At 38.8% G+C, this 17,507-nt stretch overlaps 1 protein-coding gene across 11 annotated transcripts in view; it reads right to left on the bottom strand.

Moving 5' to 3' along the window:
* The window catches only part of OSBPL9 (oxysterol binding protein like 9), a 57,994-nt gene that overhangs the window by 12,137 nt on the left and 28,350 nt on the right, over positions 1-17,507 (bottom strand). For 7 of the 11 annotated variants that reach the window (XR_010366547.1, XM_064428851.1, XM_064428853.1 and 4 more), the window contains 5 exons: positions 12,184-12,279; positions 10,419-10,466; positions 5,710-5,739; positions 4,817-4,867; positions 662-700 (listed from right to left, as the gene is read on the bottom strand). Coding sequence is in view for 10 of the 11 variants with exons in the window: in XM_064428851.1 (XP_064284921.1) it covers positions 662-700; positions 4,817-4,867; positions 5,710-5,739; positions 10,419-10,466; positions 12,184-12,279 (264 nt within the window). In the remaining variant the exon portion in view is untranslated. Of the gene's footprint in view, positions 1-661; positions 701-4,816; positions 4,868-5,709; positions 5,740-10,418; positions 10,467-11,381; positions 11,557-12,183; positions 12,280-17,507 lie in introns of those variants that run through there. The other 4 variants (XM_064428854.1, XM_064428856.1, XM_064428855.1 and 1 more) reach the window with 2 other exon arrangements.

The following is a 17,507-nucleotide window of genomic DNA, read 5'->3' as shown; positions in this document are numbered from 1 at the left end:
AACCCTACTGCTAAAGCTATTTGTAGTGGACAAACAACCAAGGCCTGGGAATTACTGTCAGCTCCAATATGAAAACACATCAGGATTTTTAGAGTTTTTACTGAAACAATCTCCTATTAAAAGTATCTGAAATGTACTCAAGTGACAAAAAAAGAACAAAGAAAGAGAAACCACGTGTGACCAAAACCAAAAATGACAGAAGTTACATTAAAAATGCAGCAGATCTATTAAAGAAGAAACATTGCTTAGACAGACATTATACAACTCTGCATCAAAGGAGCAGCACTGTAGAAAAGACAAACTACTTGAAGCACATGGAGAGCAGATCTATTTCCTACACAAAGACACTTCAGACAGAACACAGAACTATTTCTATCCCAGTCATTTCCCTTTCATCTGTTCACATGGCAGATTTTTATCTAAGTGTTCAGTCACAACACTGCTGCTCGAGACACTCCATACAAAACTGACCACTCTACCCTCTAAAGACAAGGGTGTTAGCCAACCTCAGGAGCTAAGGACTCAACAGGAATTTTAACAAGACACTGGAAGCAGTAAATTAGAGAAAGGAAGAAGCATGTTGCAAAGTGAGTGGAAATTCAGGTCTCTGTTCACATGTTCTGCAGAATTAAAAGGAGGTAAAGATTAGATTTAAACTTACTATAAGTCCATTTGCGTGCTTCTCCTCATTATTTTGGTCCTTAAGGAAAAAATGTTAAAAATATCAACATAACAATCTTGCATGACTTATCAGTTCTGTGCTAAGTGAGAACAGTGAGTTTCCCTCAGGAATGTTCACATTTTCAGCCATAAAGTGTTTCTCATCATGAGATACAGTAACTAAACTTGGAAGGCACAACTCCACACAGTCACTGCCCCTCTGAAGATCAGCACTTTCTGAGGGCCTGTCCACTTGAGTGCAATTTCAGAAATATCCTTTCTGCACTGCAGGGTACAGTTCTGCTTTATAATGTGGGTGCTGCCCAAACACCTAGGAGCTCCCCAAAATATGCTCTGCAGCTTCTGCAAGTCCCTGAAAAATGAAGTTCTCAGTTTCTGTGATTAACACACAAGAAAGGCAGAAGTTTAAGCTGAAAGGTTTTAACTTCTGCTTTTTGGCATCCACTGTATTTTAAAATGCTCTTAGATTATTCACTATCTCAGATTTTGGGTTTTTTTTGCCCAGAAGCATTAGTGAAAGAGCAGGCAATGTAAAAACCATCTGTCCTCAGGGGAAATGACAGGGGCACGGACCAGTGAATGCCAATCTGCAGCCAGCACAGTTCTAGCACTGAACAGCAACAATGTGAATTCTACTGAACACTAAGGCAAATCTCTCCCCTTCTGCTGCAAAGTTCATACTAGTCAGTACATCAATGCCTAGTTTTATCCAGTGTGAACCTCCCAACTTGTCTGCAGAGCACTCCCCCAGGTTTCCAGTTACATTTTAAAGGAAGTAAAAAAAAAATCTGTAAGAAGTATAAAGAAAATCTACACACATTTATGTTTTGATACTTAATACATCCTTCCTTAGCTTATACAGTTGGCAACAGGCTGTCCAAATTTCATCTCTGCTAGTTGACATTTTTGAAGTCTGGCTTTCCGTGGTAAAAAGAACACCAAGGACAAAAATTTCCACTGGGTTCCAAATTTACAAAACACATTTTTTTTTCCCAAGACAGAAAACCCCCATGTTGAGTCCATCATCTCTAAGACCTAAGAAATAAACCACAAAGATGCTGCAGGAGCACTGATGCTTGCTCTCCCACCTCAGTAATGCACCAGCATCAGTCAGGTAAGGAAGGCAGAAATTCCACAAAACTGGGCAGGCAAGACTGGCCAGAAATGGAGTGAAAAAGAGAAGGGAAGGGTGCAAAACTAAATATCTAAATTATACAAGTTACTTCATAACACATATATAACATATATTTCTAAGACTGAGGTTTACCACATCACTGGCACAACATTTAATGTATTTTACACCACACACATGAGCAGAGCTGGACATCTTCAGCTGCCACAAAGGGGACAACACAGGCCAAATGCTCCACCTGCCCATCCCACTTTGTTTATTTGGACTGCTTTTTGATAGGCATGAATGTATTGTGACATATTCCTGTTTAGCTGGTATTTAGTTCATTATTTTGGAAATGTCATGGGTCACCTCAGTACAAGTGCTGCAATTACACACTCGATTTACCAGCAAGTTTAATGAAAATTTAACTGTCCAAATACACAGGTAAAAATCCATGAAACAGAACAACTGAACACACAATTTTAAAAAGAAACAAAACAAAACTCCAATAAAGAAAAGTCCAGGTTTGCCTCAATGTTCCAAAATAATCCACATAATAAATGGTTGTGTGTTGGAAACAGAGAGTTCTAAGTATGTAGAGAGGTGGTAACAGTACCAAGGTACACAGACTGGCAAAACTGTCTCATGAGGAAGGCACTGTGGAAGTAAAAATGGGGTGCAGGGTGGTGCTAAGATGATTTATTTCCAGCAGTGTCAGTCAGCAGTCAGACTTGCCCTACAGATTTGGGAAAAAAGCCTGCAGAACCTTAAAAGGTCTCTAATGGAGAGCACAAAGCTCAAGTCAGGCACAACACATTTTTACACAGATTGCATCATACACAAGCAACTTGCAGAACTGTGTGAAAAAAAAACCCAAACCCCTCTGTATTACAAATTGTCTACAGCAGTAGGAAATCAGGATACTAACACAGTTAATGGAAAAGGTGTGGGGGGAAGGAAGACAGAATTTCCTTGTAGGTAAAAGTACAGTTGCCTGAGAGACAAAGAAGGTGAAGAGATGAAGCAGAAATGAGGTTATTAAAGTACTGGGAATTTTTTTTTTCACTGTATGTGGATCAACATCCTGCAATTAGCTGTGCATAAGGCACCCCTTTAACCCACCTTGTCTTCAACAGCTCCAAAAGAGCTTTAGATGTGGTTTTGCAAATAACCAAAACAATAAACCCCCACTCCTTAGTGGATATTTACACTGGTTAATATTTAGTGGTACTGAAAGGAGGACTTCAAGGTCTGATTTAGTGCAACAAAAAGCAAGTGTTAGCACCTTTGGGGGACTCAAATTCCACCTGCCTTTACACTCACGTGGCAGCTGCAGCAGTAAAGTACTGAACCTGGTCTAAGTTACTGCATCTGCCACTACCAGCTTTGTCCATTATCAGCAAACCACCTAAAGAACTTCAAAATATGTTTTAGCATCAGCATAAGTGGTCACGTTTGTCTAACTCCCAATGAACTCAGAGCAGAAACAGGATTTGATTCAACAGAAAAAGATAACTGAGTTACCAGCTCTGATCAACAGCCTGAAAAGCAGATTATAACTCTGCAATTTCACATTGGCTAATTACATAGCAGAGGTTTTGAAAAAGAGTAAAATTTCATAGGAATTGAACCCCTGTGAAAATAAGAATTACTAAATACATTTATACAGTAATTAAGGAAAAATGAGCTAGTAATTCCTTGCGGTTTCTCCAACAGCTTCCTCAATACAGAAAATCACATAGATAAGAAAATCAGCGTATTACCATCTAACCTATCTACAATTTACTCCATCAAATTCCTAAAAAATGACATATCGTCTACTGACTTCACTGTACTAAAACACCTCTAAATACACCCAGGACTAAACAACAGCAAATTAAACACTGAAAGGCTTTTCTTGCTGGCACTGCAGTGAAGGATTGAAGCAGCACCACTGCATGTTAAATAAAGACTGTACTAGCTCCAAATTCATGTGGCACAAAACTATTTCAATGTTTCAATCCTTGTGCTTGTAAAAGAGTTTTGGTTTTGTACAAACCTCTTAATTAACGAACATTTTCTTCACAAAATCTTAATAGATATGAAAATTGAATTTCACAAAACATGCACTGATCCGTTCAGTGAATGACTTTTAATCCTGTAAGATTCTAAATACTTCAATTTTCACTGCACTCAAAATTTTGTACAACATATCTGGCATCTAAAATGAAGACAATCAGCAGTCTTGCATTCCAAAGCCACAAAAAATAGTTGGTCTAGATTACAGAAAAAAAATATATATTCAAGGAGCCCACACCTATTTCTGGATAAATCAGAATGTGTTATGAGTAGATCAGCCTGAAATTCTGAAAATACCTTTATTTCTTTGTAAAATATCACCTCCCTCCACTTTGGTTTGCATTGGTTTTGTATCCACAAGGCACAAATCAGCAGTTCATAATTCACATATCCTAAATAAAGAATGTTAAACCTCTAAGGGCAGAATCTGACAAACAGTTAATCCAAAACTCCCCAAGTTTTAAAATCCAATGAAACATGTAGGTGAAAAGCATAAGTGCATTACCCACACTGCAGTCTCAAATGAAACAATTCTAACTTCAAGAAGTTCCAACATCCTCATGAACTTCAGACCTGTGACAGACCCTCCAAACCAGTTTCATTATTTCCATCATCTTTCTCCCCTTTTTACTTGTTAGCCACACTCTTAAATCAAGCAGAAAGAAGGGTTTTGTTAAGTTCCTGTTCTGTCAACCTGACATTTGTCTAAGTTCTTCTTTAGTCTAAGAGCAAACTCTGCAAAAGAAAGTTTATCTGAAAGAAAACTCGAACCATCGGCACTGTTACCATGAGCGTTAGCAGGACTGTCTGCTGTGGAACTCAGTAGTTCAGAAACTTCATTAAAATAAAAGCAGAAATCAACTTATAATTGTTTTCTTGTTCTGGATCATATAGAAGGCACTTTTAGGTTTCAATTAGATTAACGCTGAAACTAAAGTTCAGAATAGTTTACAGTGTACTTACTTTAGCAATCTGTAGCAACACAATGCAGTGTTTTATTGATTCTACCATGCTCTAGGAAAAGAAAAATATCAGAAAAGATTGTGTTACTATCCCTTAATATTCTGTATTTATTAGTTACATAGAATATTGGGTGTGAACTAAATGGACACTCAGTTCTGTTGAACCCCCACTTTCCCTTCCCCAATTTTTTTTCCAAGAGACAAAAGCACAGCAGCAGAAAACTGAAGTTTCCAAAGCCACACACAGTCTAAAGCCAGGCTGTCAGGGTGAAATGGAGGTCAGCTCCACATCCCCAGAGTGCTGCAGGCAGGTGAATTATCATGGGAGGAGAGGCTCAGAGAGCTGGGCTTGTTTAATCTGGAGAGGAAAAGGCTCAGGGAGACCTTTTCAAGCAGGATCAATATCTGCCTGGGAAGGCAGGGGGAAGCCAGAGCAAGACTCTTCCCAGTGGAGCCCAGTGACAGGACACGCAATGGCCACTAACAGAAATACAGGAAAATCACCTTGAACAGAAGAAAACAGCTTTTATTCTTTTATGGGTAATAAAAGACTGGAACAGGTTGTCCAGGGAAGCTGTAAAGCCTCCAGCCTTGGAGTTACTCAAAACCCAAACTAGATTTGGTCCTGAGCAACCTGTTCCAGCTGATGGTGCTCTGAGCACAGGGCTGGACTACAGACCTTCAGAGGCCCCTTCCAACCTCAATATTCCATGATCCCAAGGTGCTGGACAGAAACCTGAACACAGCACCAGAACCAGGTTGCCTCTGCCATCACAATGTTGGACCTAACATGGATTCTCATTTTTCTGCAAAAAGGTTTTCAAAACTTCCTGGAGAAAATAAGGTGAATTTCAGAATCAATATAGAATAGTTACAAAAATTAAAGAAACTTACACTGGTTGTTTCTTTGAGACCTTCAATTTTCTGTAAAAGAAAAATCAAAACAGTGAGATTAAAGACGGAATTTCCAGCATCTGGTTTGACCTAAATAGTGTATAAACACAATATTTTAATTTTAAATTGGGGAAGGGAAAAAAGCCCTTAACCAACATGTTAAAGACTATTTCCATATACAATTTGCAAGACAAGACTGAAGTCAAACTGATAATTAAAGCTCAAAGATGACAAGGTTAAGGATTTCTGAACAGTGACATTTACCCATTGAAATCTACACTTCCTTTTTGCATAGCATCAACAAAAATGAAATGCAGCATGAAGATTCCAAGTTCATTTTGTATCCTTATAAAGTGCACTGAACGGTGGCACATTTCAACACTATTACAAGAAGTGACCATCGTTCAAGTACAATTAACATCTGCAGTTAAGCACAGCTTGAAACAAATCACAGAAAATAACAGTGCACACATGTTCCCACTCTGCTTCCAGTAAAAGTGCATCTGGAAATGTGCCTACTGAATTTTATCTAGAAACACTGATTCATAAAGATTTCCTGTGTGGAGCTGCACCTCAGGCATGCCAAAGGCATCTGCATGCCATGTTCCACATCAGGCTCAGGAGCAGATGCTTCCTGTTGATGTCCTTTCCTCAGTCTGCAGGAGGCAAAATCACTAAACTGGACTCAGCACTGAACTCTACTAATGCAATTACAGGAGCTCTTTTGAGAGCTGTTTTGATTAACTTGAGTGTCTCATGTGACTTGAGTCACAATCTTCTTGATTGCTGAATAATCCAAGTGTGTAAAGGATCCTTTCCCTGCACCAGGCATTGCAAGGAAAAGCCTCCAGCATAAGAGAACATGCAGCTATAAATCCACAGAAATGAACAGTCCCAATTTGTGGATTAAAAAGAAAACAAATGCAGTGACAGCCTTTCAGGCAATTCCTGGGGGGAAATTTTCAGCTATGCTCTAGATATAATTCTTATGCTCTGATACTACTCAAGGGATGCTGTACATTTTCTTCAGGATTAATTGTCAAGAGATGGCCAAACAGAAAAAGGGCCCAGACTCAGCCCTTCCTACTGAAAACTGAAAAGCCTGGATCATGTTTATCTAGGATATATCATATGAGCAATGTTATACTATGAAGTTATGTTATATTTACTCCTGCTGCTAGCAGAGAAACATGCCAACAGCTAAAAATTCCTTGGCTTTGTTTTTGTTTGTTTTTCACGTCTCTACGAGACTTCCAGTCTAAACTTTATCAAGACATATCCAAAAAAGCATTTACAATATGACAGCATAGAAGTTTTGAGCCTTTTAGCACCAAAATAGAATAGGCAATGCACCCAAACACACAAATCTTGTTGGATGAAAGATGATGCAGCTGAAGGAGATCATGCAGACTCAAGGCTGGACAGCCAACTGGAGGCAGCCATCAGCAGCTTTGATCATTCTTGACTCATTTTTTCCCCAACTTGTTATATAGAGTATTTACACACCAAATAAACTGAGATTTTGGTCCCTTCAGTGACATCACCTTTGCTGAAAATAAGAAAGTGACCTCAGGCCATGTGATGCAACTCAGTGATGTTGGTTTCTCCCCTCCCATCTGTAATTTTCCAAAGAGTTCACTGAGACATTGTTATTCTTACAGAGGTACAGACAAAAGAGTAATTTTATCAAAGATCACATGGAATATTGAAAGGGAAAAATCCTCAAGACAAGCAGATTTCTAAGGCCTTTCAGCTAAGTACAGAACCATAGTTTTTTCTCCTTTGAAAATGAATCCTTTGTGAGCTGGCCAAATTAAGTAGTGACAGTTTGCATTGATCCAGTGTTTTTCACATTTGTGCTCTATGACCACTTTGCAAGAACACAGCACGTGGAACTTTGATAATTTAGACACCACAAAACTGTAAGGAAAACCATAAGCAAGTATGTTGGAGATAAAACACATTACCAATAAAAAAAACCCAACAAAAACTCCCAAACATTTACTGCTAACATTTATGACAATTTTCTTGAAGATAAAATTTTAGTAAGACATTCCCCTGGTTTCAGTAATGAATACACATATTTTCATCTGACACCAATTTCCTGCAGATCTACATCTGCAGAATGCAGATTTACAATTGCAGAACACAATTTGCTATATTTAATCTAATCAAACTGCAGGCTGCTGCTGAAACTACTCCTCCTACTTGCTGCTCATTGCATCTCCTTGACATCTGATTTTTTAGGAAATCACTGAGAAGGCTAATTTTTTCTCATCCAACATGATTTTTGCCTCATTCAACAATCATGTGACTACAGAGGGATCAGCTCATCCAGCACAGAGAGGCAGCAGAGGCACGGAGGGGGAGCTGACTCACAGCTGAAATCTGTAAGGTGCAACCCAAATCTGTGTGCTCAGCCTTGGATTTCCTTCACAAAAAGCACTTGTTTTGAACCAAACAGCTCAAACAGGCTGCACTTGCCTCCCCAAATCCTGTTAAGTAATGTCAGCTTTGCTCCAGCCTGTGAACAGGCACCTCTTTGCTATTCTGGTGCCTTTGAGTGCTCCAGTTTTCTTCTCCCTGATGTGTGGTCAAGATAACTCCACCAAACTAACAGAAAAGCTGTGCTGGAATTCCCACCAGTAACACTGTAAGAAAGCAAGGTCCTGTCTTGTCTTCACCTTGAAACACCAGCAGCCTCAGATCAGATCACAGCCCCTCCTCCTTCCCTCCCTCTGCAATCAGACACAAACACTGTACCCCACCAGGAGATTCGGCAGAACTGGAGCACTGCTGCTGGTGCATGATCCCCCCACGCCCTGCTGCTGCCCTTCTGCCAGAACAACAATGCAGCACAGGGAATTCATGAAAATCCCTGCATTTTCACCAGGCCTACATCTGCACTGTCTTCATCTTAACTCAAGAGATTACCACACCTCAGAAGGAAGATGACCAGGATATCTTGAGGCGTGTCAGAACACCTATAACCTGTGTCATCATCTTCAAAAGACCAAATACTCTGTAACTAAAGCCAGCTCGTACAATGCTCTGTGAGCTTGCAAAAACAACACCTCAGGTTTGAAATCCCTGGCCATAAACAGCTGCAGAACAGCACTCAGCTGGTTGGGAAGCACTTAAAACTCAAATATCCAAAACTTGTTTCTTTGGAGGAAAGAACTATGGGTTTGATGGAAGCATCCTGCAGATTACACTCAGCTCATAATCTGAGAGCTGAACCATACCTCCACAAACAAACAGGGAAAATGCTAAATACTGTATCAAAAAACCTCTCAGCACAGGCAGAGACAAAAGAGTCCTATGTCAAGTGTTTTTCATTTTTAATAGAGAATAAATGGAATCTGCACTAATAGCAATCCTCATCAAGATTTAAAACCAGAGGATGCCAACCTCCTCGAAATGAGCCTCCTCCTTTCTCTGCAAAGTGAATCCATCTGTCCCACAGATACCTTGCACAGACAAATAAAGAAGTCAGCACAACATGTGGAAAGTCTCTAGGGATTAAGAGCACTGCCACAGGAAAAAAGAAAGTACTGCCTGGTCTGCAAAGCAGCATCTGGAGGGAGGTCAAAATTGAAGGACAACTCTTCCCAGTAAAACACAGTGAAGGAGAAATACAAAATCCTTAGGCCTTACTCCTGTGGTCAGTTGTCTACAGATTAAACACACTGACAGAGAGGCACTTCAAAGTTCTTTTAAAAGCCTGTACATGAGAAGGAGCTCCCCAAGACACCACCTAACACATCAAGTGAGATGAATAACACTTGAAAGGTCACAACCATTATAAAGAAGTAAAACTAAACACAGAAAACATCAAAGAGTTTTCAAAACAGGAACCAAACACCAAGAAAACACAGCTTGCTTTCCACAAGAGACACTGAGGGAGGAAACAAGGATGAAATATACCACTACTTCATGATATCAAAATTACTGCATTTGCTGAAGAGAAGCAACTGCTCTGTAACAAACCCTTCATAAGGAATTGTTCAATCCCTCCTCCACACACACAAATTAATATATGAAACCAGCATGACACTTAATGCCAAACCCACACCACCAAAGGTATGTGCCAGCCTTTCCTAAGCAGTGCTTGAACTGACAGAGCTGGCTGTGGGATGGAACAGGAGGGGAAGCAAAGAACACAAAGCAAAGAACACAAACCATTTAACTGAATTACTCCCTTGCTTAAGGAGCTATGCTCCTCTCTACTACATTGCTGGCAGCCTCACTTCAGTGCATGAACTGTGGAATTCTCAGACTTCCAATGTGTCACAGACCTACACAGGATGCAGACTGATTATGTGAAATATCTGATTAGGAGTATTTCTTTTTTTGCCTTTGGAATAGCTTTGTAATTCCTACCAACATTTAACACTCATCCTTCTTAAAGATTAAAAAATAACAAATTTAAGCTAAAATGCTTTCAACACTGTTGGAAGCATTTCAATATATGGGATAGCAGAGGAGCAATTATTTCTAACAGACCGAAACCTTTTCTAATGTCATGACCCCCATTACTACTATTTTATTTTTGTTTGCAAAATAAGTCACAACACAACTGTTGTAAGTTATTCAAATTGTTTGAAGTGATTTTGACAACCCAATAAATGTGTACTTAGCATTTCTACTACAGCAAATTGATGCACGACACCACCTGATAAACAATTTTTAAGACAAAATGTACTTGCTTTTCTCTGTTCATCATCTTTGCAGTTCTGGAGTTTTTCATCAAAGAGCTGAAAGAAAGAGATACTTGTGAAAACACTGAAAGTGTTATTTTTCCATATAAAATCAGACAAAACCACCAACACCTCAAAACAAAAAAAAAATTAATAAGGATAAAGTCATACAACTCTGGTATTAGGATCCAAAGCAGTTTTGGCTTAGTATTTCTTTACAGCATTTGTGATATAACAGATTTGTAACTAATTTCTCACATCATCCCATCCTGCAAGAGGCCAATTCTCACAGCTAAGCCTGACAATTCCATCTTGATTTGAACAAAAAGGTGAGGTTAAAGAACGTAACAGAACTCATCAGAACACCTCCAGCTATTTTTTCTATTTCAGCAAAAACCTTTGGGGCATATGAAGCATTTAACCAGAAGAGCTTTAACTCTTACCAACCCTTCCAGGTACTTTGATTCAGGTACATGATCCAAATCGTGGAAGATTTGTAAGCACATTTTTTGGGGAAGATATGACTTCCTAGCATTAATTTAAGATAATTGTCTTAAGATGCAACAAACCAAAGTGAAACAAACCCTCACTGAAAAGCCTGCCTGTGCATTGAACACAAGCTGAGCTGAAAGAGTTAACAGGGCACTGTAGGTGCACACACAACCATGGAATTGTTCAAGGAAGAGAAAAGACTGTGGGTAATGCTGAGAGTTCATCACATCCACCCTTGTAGCTCACAGAAGAGGATGTCATTTTTAGGAAGTGAGCTGCAGCTCTCCACTCGACTGCCTGCCTCAAACCTACTCATGTGTTCCCTTTCCCTTGAGGGCTGATTTCTAGATCTAAAAATAGACTGTGATCTTGGTCTCTGTCCATCCTCAAACTGACTCATCTTTCATTATTAATTAATTTCTATCCCCCTCCCCCCAGCTGGCCTGCAATAACAATTAGAAGGTGTAAAGATTTAAATACCTTCTGTCAGTGAAGTGATGGCTCCAGAGTGGTAGAAAAGACAGCTCCTGATCAAGTCTTTGCAGGGCAGCTCTGAATTTTGTTTGTATCTCCTCTGCCTACCTTCATTTTTGTTGCTGTGCTCATCCCCCTCTGCACCCTACCCTCCAACTGAATTTTTGCTGAATATCCCACATGCAATGCTTGCACATTATATCAGGGAAAAAAATCCAACCCAGCAGAACTGAAGCAATTTAACAGCAATTTTAATCAGCTGAGTCATGGGAAAAAAGGTGTCCTAAGCAGCAGCAAAAAGTGTTTTCCTCAATAAGGTGAGTACTGAGAGATATGACCTCACTGTTCCTTGCAGTCCCATCTATTCTTAAAATACAAAGTTTAAAAAAGCTGTATTGTACAACACTCCTACAGAATGTTTTCACTCAAGGACAAAGCATGGATTATCTACCACCACTGCAACAAAGTCTGAAACTATCTGCAACTGTAGATACCACCTGGCAAAATCTTCTCAAGATAAGTCTAAAAATGCTATGAGCAACACAATGATTTAATTGTGTTTCAAAATGAAACTTAACACACTTAACCTTGCAATTTCCATAAAGGTTTTACAGAAAACAGCATCTTTCAGCCATTGTAAACCACATTATTTCAATCTGCTTGACATATTCTAATTTTTAACAATCCTAAGAGAAAGGCATTTTCATATTGATGGACTTTCTCTGTTGAGCTTCCTTTCAAGCTAGCCTTGAAATCCAGCCTGACAAACAGACCCCAACACAGAAAATGCAGCATTTAGTTACCATACCTTCAGCTGGTCTATCAAGATCTGTAAGTAAGCATCAGCCTCAGTAAGTTTCTTGTCAAAATCATGAACGCTGGGAACAAATCCTGAATCCACACCCTAGAAATAAATAAACAAACAAAATTAAAATATTTAATTAGTGTCTCAGAGGAGAAAAAAAATACAACAGCAATATGGTTTTGCCTGCCATCTGACTGAGAAAATGCTGCCTTGCCTCTCATCCTGCCACGTGCAGACACAGGCACACAGCTGAACACATTTGGCTTCTATTTGCAGCTAAATCAGTAGCAGTAAATTGCTCCACATTTTCAGAGGGGGTATAATCAACACACACCAGAGTATTTCATTACTTATGATTGAACAAATCCTCTTAAATTACACTGATTAAAATTTTTTTTATAAAATATAAAGGAGAATTCACATTTTTCTCAGGATTGTCTTGTGATTCCATATCCTTACACTTCAGCTAGGGAAGCCCAAAGCACACCCAGTGGGGTAAATGCACTTTTCACACTTCACACAGTACTGCTCAACTCACAGCTCCCTAGCTAAGAACTGCTAAATCTTTTCTTAAATACCTTTGATCTGAAAAGTTCAAAATTATTAGTCCTGGTTGCCCTAGTTCCTTTACAGCTACAATTTGCATCCTTGTTACTGTATCTGAATTTTGGCACTTTGTTGCACACACAGCACCAAGGACAATTTATCAGTGCAATGAGAATGATTACTTTCATATTTTCTTGCTTGGAAATTTGTTTCTCCTAATAACACTCAGAGCACACTTCTGTATATAAATAATCCCTATCTCTAAACTGATACACCACTGATTTAAACAAACAAATTCCCACTGGGATACCACACCTTTAATTAGAGGAAAGAAACTAGAGGATTCTTGATTACTTCTGCCTTCATGCACAATGCTATGTGAACACACTAAAGGTTTATTTATATAATACCTTTAATGCAAATGGAACTGGGAAACAAATACTGAAGTTAGAAAAAATTGTACACTGTAGGATAAACATATATAGGAGGAAAAACCCATGAAGGATAAAGAAGCAAACATAATCCTGAGAGCATCACAGCAGTGACAACTTTGCTAGCAGCCTCAGTATTTTCACCTGTGTTCACACTGATCTCAAACAGGACAACTTCCAACTCTGCTGAAAACATCAACTGCTGTTTGAACTGCTGAGGATCTCAAGAGTCTGAGCACGTAAAGATTAACCAGGGGAGAAAACTTTCCACATGGAGGAACACACACATCTGTATTTGTAAAATTCCACATTAGTGTAACATTTTCTTTGGCATTGTTTGCTCTGTCAGAACAGACAATTTCTCCTATTTTTGTATGATACTGGGCCATCACATTCAGAATTTTACTGATGGCTCTTTAGAGGTGTAAGCATTTTTGTGCAGTAGTGGAATGACTTGCACAGTATCACACACACAGCCCAAAACATAAACCCATCTACTGACTGTAGAAAATATTTTTTTAATTCATTTGCTACAGATGGTTATGCAGATCTTGACAACAGCTCTACAGGAGTACATCTATGCATACAGCTGGGTTTGTAATCAAAAAAGATACTTCACCTGTATTAGCCAACAGTGAAAATTTAGAAAGTGTTATGAAACAAGGAGGAAGGAGAAGAAGATGAGGAAAAAAAGCCCCAACATTTTGACTGTGACCAAAAAATAAATTAAAAAAGCACTGAGTGTAACAAATCATTAAAACAACTAATAGGCAGAAGGGAGAGTGCTCTCAACCCAGCAACTTTTGACTCTCCCTCAAACTAGCTTAAATTACACTGAAACTACATCTGAAATGATGTGAAATTAGTATTCCATTTCCTTGTACAGCTACCAGCCAACCTCATCAGTTCAGCAAATGGTCCTGCAAGCTCAGTTAAAAATTTTGGAGGTCAGGTTTCATGTACCAAACCACATACAGGAAATTTCTGCTGAAGATAATATACACAGAAATATGGTTTACTGTGCATGTTATCTGTATGCTGCATCAAAATGCTGATTTTTATTTCAGTCCTCACTCTATGACTATGAACCTGATATTTTTAGTGGTGGCTTAAAGATAAAATGTCATTCTTAAATTTCAGGTTCTTAGAGCTAAGGGAAAAGCTGATCAAAACATTCAGTGTTACAACTGAGCAGACACCCACACAAAACACAGAGTGAAAATTGTAACCTAAGAAGTTCTATTAGAAAATTAAAACTTCAAACAATGTAAAGAGAAAGCCATAAAACCAGGTAAAGTGTCAAGCTGAACATAACAGAGATGAAACATAAGAATAATTTTGCACAGCACAGGAACTTAAAGCTGCAGCACCTCACTAGTTTGCTCTTGGGTAGTTAAGATGAAATTTGATAAAATTCTCAGCAAATTTATTAGTTTGTCTTATATGAGATTAGGTCAATAATTTAAGTTCTCACATAGTTTTAGAATTGAAAACCAAAAGATACTTGGAAAAGTTGAAAAGAGCAATACCATAGAAAAGACAGTCTGGATAAATAGCAAACAAAATCAACCAATATTTCAAACCCAGCAGTAATTTAGAAAGAGGAGATGCACAAAGTGCACATTTGCATAACAAATGCTTATTTCTTGATCTTCTGGTCTCTCAAAGCCATGGTAAAGATCAAATGGGGGCCCTTTCTCTCCTTCCCTGCCATGAAGGAAATGAGGCTTCAAAAGAAAGAGGTGAGCAGAGTCACTAGAATGGCATTTAACAGCTTGGTAAACTTGGACATTAGGAATCTGCACATCTCAACGAGCAATCAAATGTTTATGAGGAACTTGTAAAATACACTGCTCACCTATTCACAGGCTGACAAAACAGGTTGCCTGCAAATATTGTTGAACCTCCACCCTTGGAGGGCAGAGCTCCAAACTCAACTGGACTTGACCTTTGACAACCTGATCTAAAGGATAAGTCTGCCTTGCAGTGAGAAGGTGCTTGGAACAGGTGATTTCCAGGTCTTCTCCAGCTGAAGTCATACTGTGATTCTAAAATAAGTATCTTCAAATTATGTAAAAGAATAGGAATCCAGATAATTTCTGATCTTCAGAAATACACTGACTCTATCTCACTGTCAGTACCTATCTGAAGCAGTGTAACTTGTTTTTCCATTGAGTAAGTACATCTTTTTGTAAGTACACTTTATAAACCTCAAATAAATACTCTGTGTTCATGTAAGTTTAAAAGAATTAACAGATTAAATATCTGCAGAAGGGAGTAATTCAAAAAAATTTTAGTCTGACCACCACCTTCCAAACCAAGAAGTTCAGTGTCAAAACAAGTAATTTGACGTCTGACTGCTCCCTACCAGAAAAGCCATACTGATAAGAAGTCTAGAGAAAAGAGAAAAAGGTACCATAGCATTCTTTCCCTCATCCTCCCTCCCTCCCACAACTTCTGGAATGTCCCTCCCATCAGGACACAGCAAAGGCTCAAGGCCCAGAGTGTCCAGGGCACGTCTCCATGGCAGTGTCTGCAGGAGGCAGGGCCCAGCAGCACTGACCAGCCTGAGATCGGTGTCCCACTGGATCTCTGTGATGTGCAGTGACCACACAGGATGGTTTTCCTAGGAAAGGGTTTCCATGCTGCTCTCAAGTTGACTAAACAATTTGCATGCTAACAGTCCTGCAAAATTATTCCCTTCATCCACAACCCCTTTTTTTTTGGAGGAGGTAAACAAGATGGCAACAACAAAACATAACCTCATTAAAAATACATATTACGAGCCTTATTTTCACCACAGAACTGCCAGCACCAAGGGAGTTTCGTGTTGTTTCCTTGTCCTCCAAATTAGAAGTCACACATATCTCTAATGCATTTGTATTCAAAACTTGTCCATGCTGAGAAGTAATTCAGCCTAATTTAAACCAGTTCTTTCAAACTCAGATGGGATGAAAAGATTGCATCCTCCTTAGAAGAAGCATACCAGAAAAATTCAACTATATTTCTCAAATAAAAGCATTACAATAATAGCTTTCCTGGGGGAGGAAGGCAGAAAGCTGTACAGAGTGGAATTTCTTATCTTTTTGAAGACACTTCTACATTCTTCCTAATTAGGATTCCAAATCCAACAAAAAATTCCTGTGTAATTTAGTTTGAAGGAGTGAATAAGAACGTTTTCCTTTCATCCACAATATCTCATCAGAAACATATCCCCTGTCTGCATGCTTGATTTTGATGAGCTGGACATTGCCTGTAAGGACCACTGATAAAAAATTGAAGAAAAACAAGAAATGAACTTGTAAGCCATTAAACAAGGGCACTTGGCAAAAAAAAACCAACCTATTTTTTTCCTCTGCTAGATTTTTATGCAATATTTGAAGCTCAGAACATGTTTGAAAACAAATATATACGGTGTGGAAAGCATATGATCCTTCAAAACAGAATATTGCAATTCTTAGAGGAAAAAAAAAAGTTCTACTTTGCAAAACACAAAATGCTTAGCAAAGACTGTGAACCTGTAGATACTATCAGATCTCCAAGAAGGACAGAAAGTTCAGCAGACAGAAACATTTACACACTCATGTAAAATTCTCTCTTTAAAGCATAGGTTTACAATTCTGAAACCTCATAAATACTAAGTGTATCTTAGAGTCCCATTCCTTTACCTTTATAATCTATAATCAGTGCAGATAATGCACATGTTCTAGGGTATTCAGCCACTATCCTGATTATTTCAATAGCAAAATCTGAAAAGGGCAGCATGGCTGCCAACCCTGTGCCCTCCCACTAGTGCTTGAAAAACATCTACACTGGATACAGTCTTAATCTAAAAGAGCCTGGTTTTAGTTCTGTGCAAGAATTCTTGACTCACAAAAGCAGCAGCACTGAAAAGCCAGTTAATAACAATACAATATACTTCAGAGTGTAATATACTTAACACACAAGGAAGTTTTATTCTCCATTGTGTTCTTGCTCGCAGCTTTAGAAAGGTCAGAAAAAATCCTGGTTAATGTGGTACTAAGTGAACTGCTACTATCAACATTTCATAAACACTTTGCACCAGCACAAATGAAGGGAAAACAAATCAGTTCCCCTGCTGTTTACTGTAGCCTTCACTCCGCTCTTTATTTGGAGTCAGCATAAACGTTTACCTTGTCACATAAACAACTCAATGTGGAAACTAATCAGGGTTAAAAATAAACGCAGAAAGAGAGAGCAGCAAGAAAAGCAATTTTAAGTTCCAAATTCCACCCTTCTTGCCACACTGCCTGTTCCCTTTTGCTAGGAGAAGTGAGACAGGACTGCCTCCAGAAGCAGCACCAACTCCTACATTTTGGTGAAGCCATG

This window comes from Passer domesticus, chromosome 7 (assembly GCF_036417665.1).
Source record: "Passer domesticus isolate bPasDom1 chromosome 7, bPasDom1.hap1, whole genome shotgun sequence".
Lineage (NCBI taxonomy): Eukaryota > Metazoa > Chordata > Aves > Passeriformes > Passeridae > Passer > Passer domesticus.
The sequence above is the reverse complement of the archived record's forward strand: the minus strand, read 5'-3'. Positions and strand labels throughout refer to the sequence as shown.